The sequence below is a fragment of the Varanus komodoensis genome, unplaced genomic scaffold (genome assembly GCF_004798865.1).
Source record: "Varanus komodoensis strain SLA01 unplaced genomic scaffold, ASM479886v1 scaffold3, whole genome shotgun sequence".
Taxonomy (NCBI): Eukaryota; Metazoa; Chordata; class Lepidosauria; order Squamata; family Varanidae; genus Varanus; species Varanus komodoensis.
In genome coordinates, this window is record NW_025335761.1 from 45,995,702 (window position 1) to 46,008,017 (window position 12,316).

General features: G+C 37.8%; 1 protein-coding gene across 1 annotated transcript in view; it reads right to left on the bottom strand.

The window, feature by feature from the left end:
* ITPK1 (inositol-tetrakisphosphate 1-kinase) overlaps nt 1–12,316 on the bottom strand; it is a 143,712-nt gene that overhangs the window by 40,073 nt on the left and 91,323 nt on the right. Inside the window, exon 4 of the mRNA XM_044437244.1 lies at nt 3,358–3,475. Within this exon, the coding sequence (XP_044293179.1) occupies nt 3,358–3,475 (118 nt within the window). The remainder of the gene's footprint in view (nt 1–3,357; nt 3,476–12,316) is intronic.

Consider the following 12,316-nt stretch of genomic DNA (forward strand, 5'->3'; position numbering starts at 1 on the left):
CGGAAACTCCCCCAGGGCCTTCAGGAATCCTTCCGGATCCATCCGGCTCCGGGGGCGGACCCACACAATCGGGTCCGCACCCTTACAGAGGGAGAGGTCACTTGATCATTGTGTTTTTATATGGTTTTATTGTTGTAACCAGCCTGGGAAACCATGTGGCTAATGGGATGGGCTAGAAATCAAATTATAAATAACATAACATAACAATGAGCTGGAAAGCGGATTTTCTAGAAAATTTTGATGTGAACATTTTCTGGAAGAAATACCTATGGTACTTAGGATTTTTGCCTAACAACATTTCCTGTTTGTACCATACAATATTCTGATGCTTTAAAACACGGATGAGCAATCTATGGTTCTTCAAATTTTAGTCTACAATTACCTCACCTTTGGCTATGCTGGCTAAGGCTGATTGAAGCTATAGCTCAAATCATCTGGAAGACTACAAATTACCCATCCCCACCCATGATTGTTCATTTTACTTGCATTTAGTAAATTAAAAAGAACCTCATGCTATTTTTTCCCAGTGTGCTTGAAATATGTGAGGAAAAAAATCAAGTACAGTTAATGTGATTTACGAGTTATGCAGAAATTTTCATTGGAATACTAGTAAACAATTAAGGACAAGAATATTACTTTGCTTACATGGTTTAAATTTACAGGGCGGGGGAAGGTAGTGAAAATTGCTGATATGCTAATTACTTTTAGCAACCCAACAAATGTGTATGGTATGCTGACAACTTAAGACTCTTATTACGAGTAGGAGGATGGCATATAAATGCATAAACAAACAAACCAGCCAGCCAGCCAGCCATTTCAATGGAATTCAATTCCTTTCTATGAGCTACAGTCTATGTTCTATTGGAGGTAACAGTTAATAGGAATGGACTAGGTATACTGAAGAGCCACTGAATGTGTTAAGTCATCAGAGGTATTGCCAGAGCTGGATACTCCATGTTTCACTAGATACATTTATCTATCTGATGAAGTGCTGGTGACTCCTAGGAGTATGAAAACTGGCTAACAAACTGTTGTTGCTGTACAAAGTGACCCAGGATACTTTTAGAAGTGTTATTTGATTCCATATCAGTTAACAGATTCATCCAATGGAAAAGGGAAAAGTGAAGACGAATGAGTGAGATTGTTGTTTCTAGAAGTCTGTATTCTTAAGTTCAAATTCTAATTCTGTATGTTGTGTGTGGGGGTTTTCAATACAGCTATATAAAAGCCACATAACATTCAAGTAAAAAAGTATTAACTATGACTAAGGTTATCTGCAGGCAAACCACCTTTTTGGGTATATGGAAATCCTGGAAGGTGGAATACCTGGGAGGAGACTCAAGATTACAAAGGTCGTCAATGTCACATTGCTACCGCCAGCAGAGAAGATGAGGAATTAAATCCATTATGTTACAAATGAATTTACATGAGTCTTCAGAATTGTTCAGAACTTTTTTAATTTATATTTTTGTTCTATTTGTCTTTATATATAATTTAGGGATATGCAACAAATCCTTTCCACAAAGAAAATCCACTGGATTCTCTGGTTTTGGCTTACTGGACTCCAGTCCATTTTGCAGTGGCCCAGTGTCCAAGTCCTGGAGAATACGCCCAGAGTTCATGGGGAACTCACCAGGAAGTGAGCTCCAGAGGCCATTCCTCCACACTTCCTGCTGCTGCCGGCAGCAGTGAATCGCACGAGTAGCAGAAAGAGCAGCTGTGGGAGGTTGTGCAACTGGGGCTCTGTGAGAATTTGTGACTTTCCTCTTGGCTTGGCTTGCATTGCAGGACCTGGCTAAGTACAAAAAGGAGCCTCCGGATTTTGGAGGGACAGATTCTGAAAGGGTTTGCCCGAACCCTAATATAACTGTGTAGGGGATTTCAAATGAAGAGTGATATAAAGTTAATGTTGAAAAAAAATGAACCGTTAATAATAAACAACTGCTGAGCTTTAAGCATTTCACAGGAAATCTACAGAGAGTCTCAAACCTCAAAGATGAACACATCTAACTGACATGTACACTTTTGTAGGTTATACCAATGCATCTTTCATTCAGCTATTAAGATCTCAAACTCTTGAGCAGACTCCTTTAAAACTCTACTCACAAGTATTAAAAAAAACTATTCAAACATTCAAGACTAATAATATACTTCTAAAATGGGTGGGGCAAAGACAGCTCCGTCCTCCTCATACTTTTGCAAACTTCACCCCAGAAATGGACCATGGAACAAACATAATAGAGCAAGATTATGGAACAGCAATTAAGAGTACAAAGTGTCTCCTCCCTTTTTAAAATCACATAAAAGCACATCTGTGTGCGGAGTGGGAGGCAGTGAAATATGGGAATAGCTCTTGACGATTCAATGTTTTTTAAGCACTCAATAGTTGAACAACCACACAGATAAAGAAAAGGCATTTCTGCAATAGTATTATCTTTATTCCATATCAGTTTCCTTCGGTCTGACCCAACTTCCTTCTCTATAGTAGGGGTGGGTAAAACATCCCTTCAGAGGCTTAGGCCTTCAAGTCCCTTCAGACCTATGCAACATAAGCAATGGTGATGGGTGGTGGAATGTATAGGCCAAAATATCTGGAGTGTACACACGTTGCCCATCTTCTACTCTGTAAGTTGAATTCACTCTGGACTTGAGTGATCTGTTGGTAGAGATCTACCATCACCAGCAACTTTTCCCCTAGACTTTCTCCAAATAGCTCCCATCAGGATGGATCAAACTATTGCCAGTTCATAGCACAGGTTGTAGCATCACCAGCATTCTAAGGCCATGCCAGGGCCAGTCCGTATAGAGATACATAGACTATGTTGAAGTAGATCCACCACAGATACTAGTTGTATTCATTATGTGGAAAAGTGACAGGAAATAAGCAAACAGTTTAGCCTCTTTCTGTCTTTCTTTATTTCACTGATGGAGTGTGATGAAGATAGACTAATCAAACACAATATATAATTATTATTTCATGTTCTAAAAAGAAGAATTCAGTGGGAAAGAGAAAGTGACTGAAGGAAAGTTTTATTCTATCCTCTTAAAATTAGGGCTTTGTTTCCACATTCTGAAAATATGGTTTATACCAGGAATGGGGCAGGCAGTGTGACCCTCCAGATGTTTTGGCTTACAACTCCCATTAGTCCAAAATACCTTATCTAATACTGAAGGATCATGGGAGTTGTAGGTCAAAAAAATTTTGATGGCTACAATTTACTCATCCTAGATTAGGACTTTGACAGGATTGCACTAAGTAGCCATGTACAAATGTGAATTAATATTCCAATCAGATATAAAGCTCTGATGACACTCAAATACCTGTGGCACAATAAAAATGGTGGGGAGGAGACTTACCTTGCATGAAGGTCTCTATTTTTCTAATAAGCTCGTAAGACTTTGATCGGTCCAGCAGTGTCCTAATAGCAGGAAGCGGGTCCAGAATGATAGTTTCAGGATGAGCATCAATATACTCCTGGGTGAATGAAAAGATGCGCAAATGTTACTAGCCAAAGAAAATTTGCTGGAGGTTAGATACTTGATGAGAGGAATGTTTAAACAACAAGAGACAGGATACTAACAATGCCTGAATTTCAAGTTTCCTGGCAGCTTACCCAATTTACTTTGCTATTTTGGGAGAAGCAGTTGCTTAAATAAAAGGTGTTATGATTGCCGGTTATTTCTCAGAATTGGAGAAGAATGGTCTATGGAATTTCTCACTCCCTCAAGTTTGTGTATTCAAATACTCATTAAAAGTAAACCATACACATAAAAGTGAATCATATGCATAAAAGTCTTCCTTGAGCATTACGGCTAGATCACCTCCTACGATTCCATTAGTGAGACCTTCAAGGCACTGTGTCTACTGCTACAAGGTTAAGCAGTTTAGAAGCTGATGTACTGCTACTAGTCATGATGGTCTTAGGAAACTCCTCTTGGTTCATACTATGGGACTTTAGTTGCTGGGTAAACCAGACAGAGCTACTGTTTTCATGCTACAGCTGTAGGCATCTGATTGGCTGTGGAGAGAAGCAGAATGGTGGACTAAATCAAACTTTGGCCTGATTAAGAATTCTTCTTAAAGCAACTTAGTCTGTAAAGCAGAAAGACTAAGACACCCTGAGGCACATGACTGTCAGTCAGCACTGGTTTAATAGGCTTAAACGTCTTGTGAGGGCCCACATCCCATTTGCTGAAATAGGTCTTATGACTGAAATTAAAAAAGCAGAGTGACAGGTATACTAAGCAAGATCCTAAAGCCTTATGCAGCACAGAACTTGCAGTCAATCATGCAACCTCATACTTTGGACCTGCATTTTTAAGCAAATCCACAATCTACTAAAAACAAACAATAAATCAACTGTTTCCTATATATGCTAAGGGAACAAACAAACATGAACATTAAATATACTGAGGACTGGGATCTTCACTTTCAGATTGTGCACATGTATTGCCCATCACTGATTAAGAGGCCCCAACTAATGCTATCTTGACCCCTAAATTAAGTGGGTCCTCCAGGCTTATTACTTGTTCCACTTGCCTTATCCAGCCTATTCACCAGCTCATCTGCAGTGTTGTTCATGTGCACCCACCATATTCATATATATTTCATATAAAATATTATGATCAGACTGGCCAAGGTACTGCATATATATGCCTCCAGCTTAATGTATGAACACCACACAAGCAAATGAAGACCTTTGGGCAAATAGCTCTTTGTTGGTATTCAGGTCAGACATTTCTTATCACACATTTGCAGGCCTATTGGCTTACAGAAAGAGCAATTTCCTCTGACCAAGATGTTCTGGACTACCATTTGATAGGACTTTCCTCCTCACCCTACTCCCTGCCAGGACTTATGCTAACTATTCCAGACACTTTTAAAATAAAACTAACAAAACACAAATACTAGGTAGACCTTGTGGCTCTATGCCACACCTGCTTCTGCTTCTTACATTGTACATAAGCACACAATTCACCTTAACCACAGCAGCAGATGTTACTTAGAATAGAAACAATGGCTGATAATTTCAGGGAAGCATTAGCCATTAAGTAGCCATTAACAGTTAGGGTGACTTGGCAATGGAATAGATCACTTCAGGAAGGGGTAGGATCTCCTTTGCAGGAAGCTTTTAAAGTGAGTCAGATTAGCCACTTACTGGGGCAGGGCAGGCAGGTGAGCCTGAATGGATACTACATATATTTTACACTACACAGAATCATATAGTTGGAAAGGACCTTGGAGATGATCCACTTACTGGATGACTGATGGATCAACTGATTGATTGCGAAGGCTCCTTCCAATGCTATGATCCTGTGTGATGTAGGAACAAGCACAGAAGCAGCAGCAACCAGACAGTGTCAGACACACTGATATTCTTAATGTAGAGGTCCCTAGTCATATTGGTGTTCCAAAGGAGTGCTTTTTATCAAGACCATTCCCACTTTATCCATACTTCCATGAACAGCTGGGAAGTGAAGTTGGGTTTTAATCTATCCTGTGCCTTGAATGTTTTAGGAACATCCCTTCAAAATGTGGATAAGAATTCCTTCAATAGACTCCATCCCTTAACCAGCCATGGGATAACCATTATGCTAAATGGGACACTGCCAGCAGTATTTTTCCAAGAACTTTCAAGAATGCAAAATATAATTATATGTAATCTGTTTCATCTTGGATATGTGTTTTTACCCATTTTGATAATTTATTATCTCTCCGAATCCTTTGTTTTTTTAAAAAAAATTAATAATAATTTGAATAGTATATTAAAAGACCATATCAAGTTTTTAACTTTTTAAAATAGTGTATTTTATGTTAGTCATCAAATTTAACGAATTCTTATCATTAATTACTTATTGACATTCAGTAACAGTATTTCACAATTCATCATCTCAAGAATTCTTGCTGATGCAATGACATAGGATAAGAAACCAGATATTCAAATGAAACTTGTTTGAGTGTGTAATTATTATTTTTAGTCACAAAACCAGCCTATACATAATAGGGCCTTAGAGATCAAATTGCCAACATACACTGTATCATGGAGAAAGCTAGGGAGTTCCAGAAAAACATCTACTTCTGCTTCATTGACTATGCTAAAGCCTTTGATTGTGTGGATCACAACAAATTGTGGCAATTCCTCAAAAGATGGGAGTACCAGACCATCTTATTTGTCTCTTGAGAAACCTATATGTGGGTCAAGAAGCAACAGTGAGAACTGGACATGGAACCACTGATTGGTTCAAAATTGAGAAAGGAGTTTGGCAAGGCTGTATACTGTCGCCCTGCCTATTTAACTTATATGCAGAGCACATCATGAGAAAGGCAGGGCTAGATGAATCACCAGTTGGATCTCAGATATGCAGATGATACCACTCTCATGGCAGAAAGTGAAGAGGAACTAAAGAGCCTCTTGATGCGGGTGAAGGAGGAGACCGCAAAAGTTGGCTTGAAACTCAACATTCAGAAAACTAAGATCATGGCATCTGGTCCTCTCACTTCCTGGCAAAGAGATGGGGAAGAAATGGAGGTAGTGACAGATTTTATTTTCCTGGGCTCCAAGATCACCGCAGATGGGGACTGCAGTCAAGAAATTAAAAGAAGCTTGCTCCTGGGGAGGAAAACTATGGCAAATCTAGACAGCATACTAAAAAGCAGATACATCACCCTGCCAACAAAAGTGTGTATAGTCAAGGCTATGGTTTTCCCAGTTGCAATGTATGCCTGTGAAAGCTGGACCATAAGGAAGGCTGAGCGCCAAAGGATTGAGGCCTTTGAATTGTGGTGCTGAAGAAGACTCCTGCGAGTCCCTTGGACCGCAAGGTGATGAAACTGGTCAGTCCTAGAGGAGATCAACCCTGACTGCTCTTTAGAAGGCCAGATACTGAAGTTGAAACTCAAATACTTTGGCCACCTAATGAGAAGGAAGGACTCCCTGGAGAAGAGCCTAATTCTGGGAACAACAGATGGTAAAAGAAGAAGGGGACGGCAGAGGATGAGATGGCTAGATGGAGTCACTGAAGTAGTTGGTGTAAGCTTAAGTGGACTCCGGGGGATGGTGGAGGACAGGAAGGCCTGGGGGAATGTTGTCCATGGGGTCACGATGGGTCGGACATGACTTCGTGACTAACAACAAAAACAAATAGGGCCTATGGTATGGATGGATAGATAAACAGATATCCACTTTTAGAAATCGAGAATGAGGTCATGGGTACGGGCATTGACCTTGTTTTTAATTCCTCTTATACCAGAAAAAATAAACTTCCGAGAGAAGTTCATGTCAAATTTGCTCTAAGGTCTATAAGAGACAATGTTTTGAAGGCCATACGGGAGAAGCCGTTAAAGAGAGATGATCATCAGGAGGTGACGGTCCTGAAACAGATACCATGGAGGATTAGAGAGGGATGAAAGAAATATCTATTCCTTACTACAAAACTGATCAAGAAAGAGATTATCTTTAAGTGGCTAACACCAGAAGGAATATTTTTCACATGGAACTCTGTAAGATATAAATTGGATTCAATTCTTAAAGCACAAGAGTTCGATGAAAAATTTAGAGTCATGTTGGAAGCAGAGAACCCTGTCGTCTCTAAAGAAGGAGAAAAAGGTGCCGAAGCAATGGAAATAACAGCATACCATTCTGAAGAAGGAGAAATACTGAAGGTTGATTCACAACAAGAAGTACAGACTTTGGACTCAAAGGAGAAAAAAAAAGGTAGAACTGTAGGCAAAGAATAAGCAGATAATTTTATTAAATATGGCTCTTAAAAAGGAAGGGAAAATTGAATTGTACTCCTAAAATGTTAATGGACTAAATGAACCATCTAAGAGAAGAAGGATTTTTGCTCAACTTCAAAAACGAAAGTTAGATATAATTTGTCTACAAGAAACATATATTAAGAAACAATGTGTTAAACTTCTGGAATGTTTAAAACTGGGAAAATTGTTCGTATCTTCTGCATCGCAAAAGAAAAAGAGGTTTAGCACTATATGTTAAAGAAAACTTGGACCCTAAATATATTCTTCCTGATGAGGATGGTAGGATCTTGATGGCAGAAGCGGAAGAAACTTCTTTACAGAATGTCCGGGATACAGCTAAAGCCTATGTCAGGGGACTGATAATAACCTACTCTGCAAAAATAAATAAATAAAAAAAGCAGGAGCGAGCAACATTAGTAGAAGAATTGAGGAAACAGGAACAAGAACTGCAGGAGGATCCAACAAAAAGAAATCTTAGGGTCCAAATGAATACTTTAAAGCACAAATTGAATCTCTTGAATACAAATGAACTTACTAAGCAAATGAAACTGGCTAAACAGAATTTTTTTGAAAATGCTAATAAACCGGGGAGATGGCTAGCATAGAAAGTAAAAAAAGAAAGAGAGAAGAGACTGATTTCGAAACTGAAAGACGGAGAAGGACAACTACAGGTACAAAATACACAAATTAAGAAAATAGCTGAAGATTTCTTTGCAAGGCTATACCGGAAGAAGATTTTGATTGAGAAGGTAAAAGAATACATTCGAAAGGGAGACTTACCAAAACTACCAGAAAAGTATCAAAATTATTGAATCAAGAAGTAACAACTATAGAAATAACAGAGGCAATCATGCGACAAAAGAACAATAAAACCCCTGGTCCGGATGGGCTACCAGCTGAATTTTACAAATCTTTTGAGGGAGTTTTTGCTACATCTCTTAAAGATATATGTAATGAAGTATTGTTAAATGCTAAAATACCAGATGCCTGGACAGAGGCAAATATCACATTAATACTGAAAGAAGATATGGACTTAACACAGATTCAAAATTACAGACCTATATCATTACTAAATGTGGACTATAAAATTTTTGCCTCCATATTGGCAGAAAGGTTGAAGAAGTTTTTAACAGACTTTATTCATCCAGACCAAAATGGTTTCCTGCCTAAAAGACAAATGAAGAACAATCTGAGGACTATCCTAGATATCCTAGAATACTATGAGACACACACGGAAAAATTAATGGCTCTACTGGTTTTGGATACCCAGAAAGCCTTTGATAATGTTAATCGGCAATTCATGAAGCAACAGATGGCTCAAATGGAGTTTGGGGGAAAATTCATGAATGCGATATCAAGCATCTATCAAAGGCAATAGCCAGGATTTTAATTAATGGAGAACTTACAAGGGCTATAGAGATACAAAAGGGTACAAGGCAAGGATGCCCATTGTCACCCCTATTGTTCATTCTGACTTTAGAGGTCTTCAATAGAAATGTCAGGGATGACGAGAACATTAAAGGTACTAAAATTAGGGATGAAAATTATAAATTGCAAGCATTCGCAGATGATTTGGTCTTTATAATAGAGGAACCTTTTGTAACAATCCCTAAACTTTTACAACGGATTGAAGAATATGGTGAGGTTACAGGATGAAAATAAATAAAGAAAAAATGAAACTTTTAGTTAAAAATCTTACGCAAGATCAGAAAAAAAGACGCCAAGAACAAGTGGACTTGCAGATTGTTAAAAAGGTTAAATACTTGGGAATCTATCTTACAGCTAAATGCACAACTTTGAAAGAAGACAATTATGATAAATTAGTGAAGGATATTAAAGGTGATCTGGAAAAATGGGCCAATTTACAATTGTCTTTGATGGGAAGAATAGTACTTGTTAAAATGAATGTACTACCAAAACTTTTGTTTTTGGTCCAAATGATTCCTGTAAAAATTGAGAAATTTTTTTTTGAGGATTTAAATTTTCAAATTTTGAGATTTATTTGGAGAAAAAAGAAAGGAAGGATTAAACTAAAAATGCTTCAGGAAACCAGAAGAACAGGGGTTTTGGTCTTCCTGGTTGGATGTTGCACTATCCAGCGTCTATTTTAACTTGGCTAAAAGAATGGATAAACTTGTGAAATAAGAGAATTTTGTATCTTGAAGGTCATGATTTGCAGATGGGTTGGCATGCGAAGGTTAAGTCTCATGGGTTAAGTCACTTTATTAGAAGATCATTAATGTCAGTGTGGGAAAAGTTAAAGTCAAAATTGAATAATAAATTACTAAGATGGCTTTCACATATGGAAGCTTTTGTGTATCCAAATGTATTGAATTTTGAAGGGATCATAAGATATGATGATATTTTGGATAAGGATGGAGGCCTGAAACTAGATCAAGAAATACAAGAACAGGGACTCAATATTTCTTGGTGGTATAAGGTGCAGATGCAATCAAGATATGCCAAAGATTGTAAAATATGGGGGTTGTATAAAGACCTAGCAGTCTTTGATCAAGTGATGCTAAAAACAGATGAGAAAATGATTAAAAGAATTTATGAGTTCTTACTTGACAGGAAAATGGAAGGGGAACAGGTTAAGGAAACTATGATAACACAGGCACAAAATTTTGGATATAATATTGAATTAGAAAAGTGGCAAAAGCTATGGGAGAGAAATATTAAGGTAACTTTAGCAACTTTGTATAAAGAAAATTTATATAAAATGTTTTATAGATGGTATTTGTCGCCAAGTCGATTAGCTAAGATGTTTCTAAATATGTCAAAAGGATGTTGGAAATGTAAACATGATATAGGTACTTTTTACCATATATGGTGGACCTGTGAATATGTGAAAAAGTATTGGATTAAAATACATAAATGGCTTGAGGAAATGCTACAAAAACCCTTAGCTTTTAAACCTGAAATTTTCTTGTTAGGCATTATACCGGAAAATATTAGCAAACAAGAAATATATTTGATGTTACATTTAATCACAGCGGTGAGGATTGCGCTTGCTCAATACTGGAAGTGTGAGGAACTACCCACGGAGGAACTGATTTTTAAAAAGATTCTAGACTGTGCAGAAATGGACAGATTGACTCTATTACTGAAGGAGAAAGAAGATACTGACTTCTATCAAACTTGGGACCTTTTTTATGATTGGCTGGAGAAACAGGACTTGGCTTAGGTTTAAAGTTGTTTTTTTTAATTTTTTTAAATCGATTTGAATATGATTATAGAATGTTAAAAAGATATGTTATAGGGTGCTGACCCAGTACGTCTGATGTATTTGATGATTGATGTTTTTTAGTTTTTAGTTTAAAATCCTAATAAAAATATTTATTAAAAAATAGATATGGGTGTATTGAAAGTGGTGTAATTGAGCCAGAATTTGCAGGGATATGGCACCAGTACTTATTCATGAGCAGGAATGCTGGTGTCACCTACCACCCACTCAGAATCCCCTGTTCTCTCTGGCTCAGTTGAAGCCCTTATATTAGTAGGAGGAAATGAATCTCCCTAGCAACAACATTGTTTCTTGTTGTATTTTGGGTTAGCTCTGCCTTGAGTGAGCAATAAAGAACTGCTCCTAGGAGATTAAAAACTCTTAGAATTAGTTTGTTGAGATGGATCAACACAGTAGGCTGCAATTCTGAAATCCTCTCAGAGGCATGGCTCTGAAGACTGTCATGCTGTACCTTGTACTTCAAAATGTACCACTACATCATTAAGTGAAGAAAAAGACTGTCTGACTAGACACCAACTCTTAACTTTCCACTCCACTTCATGGATGAACACCCTGGAATGTTGTACTGACAACTTAAATTTCCTTTATTAATCACCAAATGCCATTAGAAACTTCATCTCAAACATCATCGTCCAATTACCCAACCAGAGGCAATGAGGAATTTTTAACAAGGATAAGTACTCCAGCTGGAATTGAAGTCAGGAAAACAGAAGGCAAATAAAACTCTAGATGCAGCTCACATAGCAGGAACATAAGGACAGAAAATCCCCAACTGCTCCTGGCAAAAGCGATAGGCAATAATTAAATTTAAAACTGATAGGCTCATCCTTACCTTTCCCCCAAAACAGTTGTCTTAGAAGGCGTGGTTGTAAATAATAAGCTAAAGAATTTAACTTTTCAAGTGGATAATGCAAGGAAATTAGCAGTCAACGTGGGCAGGATCCACAACATTTAAGCCAAAATAAATTTGTTAATCTTTAAGGTGCCATAAGGCCCTGTTGTTTTTGCTGCAACAGATTAACACAGCTATCCCTCTGGAAAGAACAGCCAAAGATAATTCTACAAAAACAGTTATGAAGCTGCAGGGTTTGTTGGCAGCCATTGTGCCATCATAGTGAATACAAAAGGTTACAAAGACAATTCCAAAGAATAGCATGATGTGATTAGCTATAAAGCAATTATTGTGCCATTAAGATCAAGCTTGTTTTAGCCTGCTACATGGGGATGTGAGGGGAGGTGATGGGGAAGCCTGCATATAATGCCTTGCCATGATTATGCAATTTTGCTATAAATGAAAAGTTGTATGACTA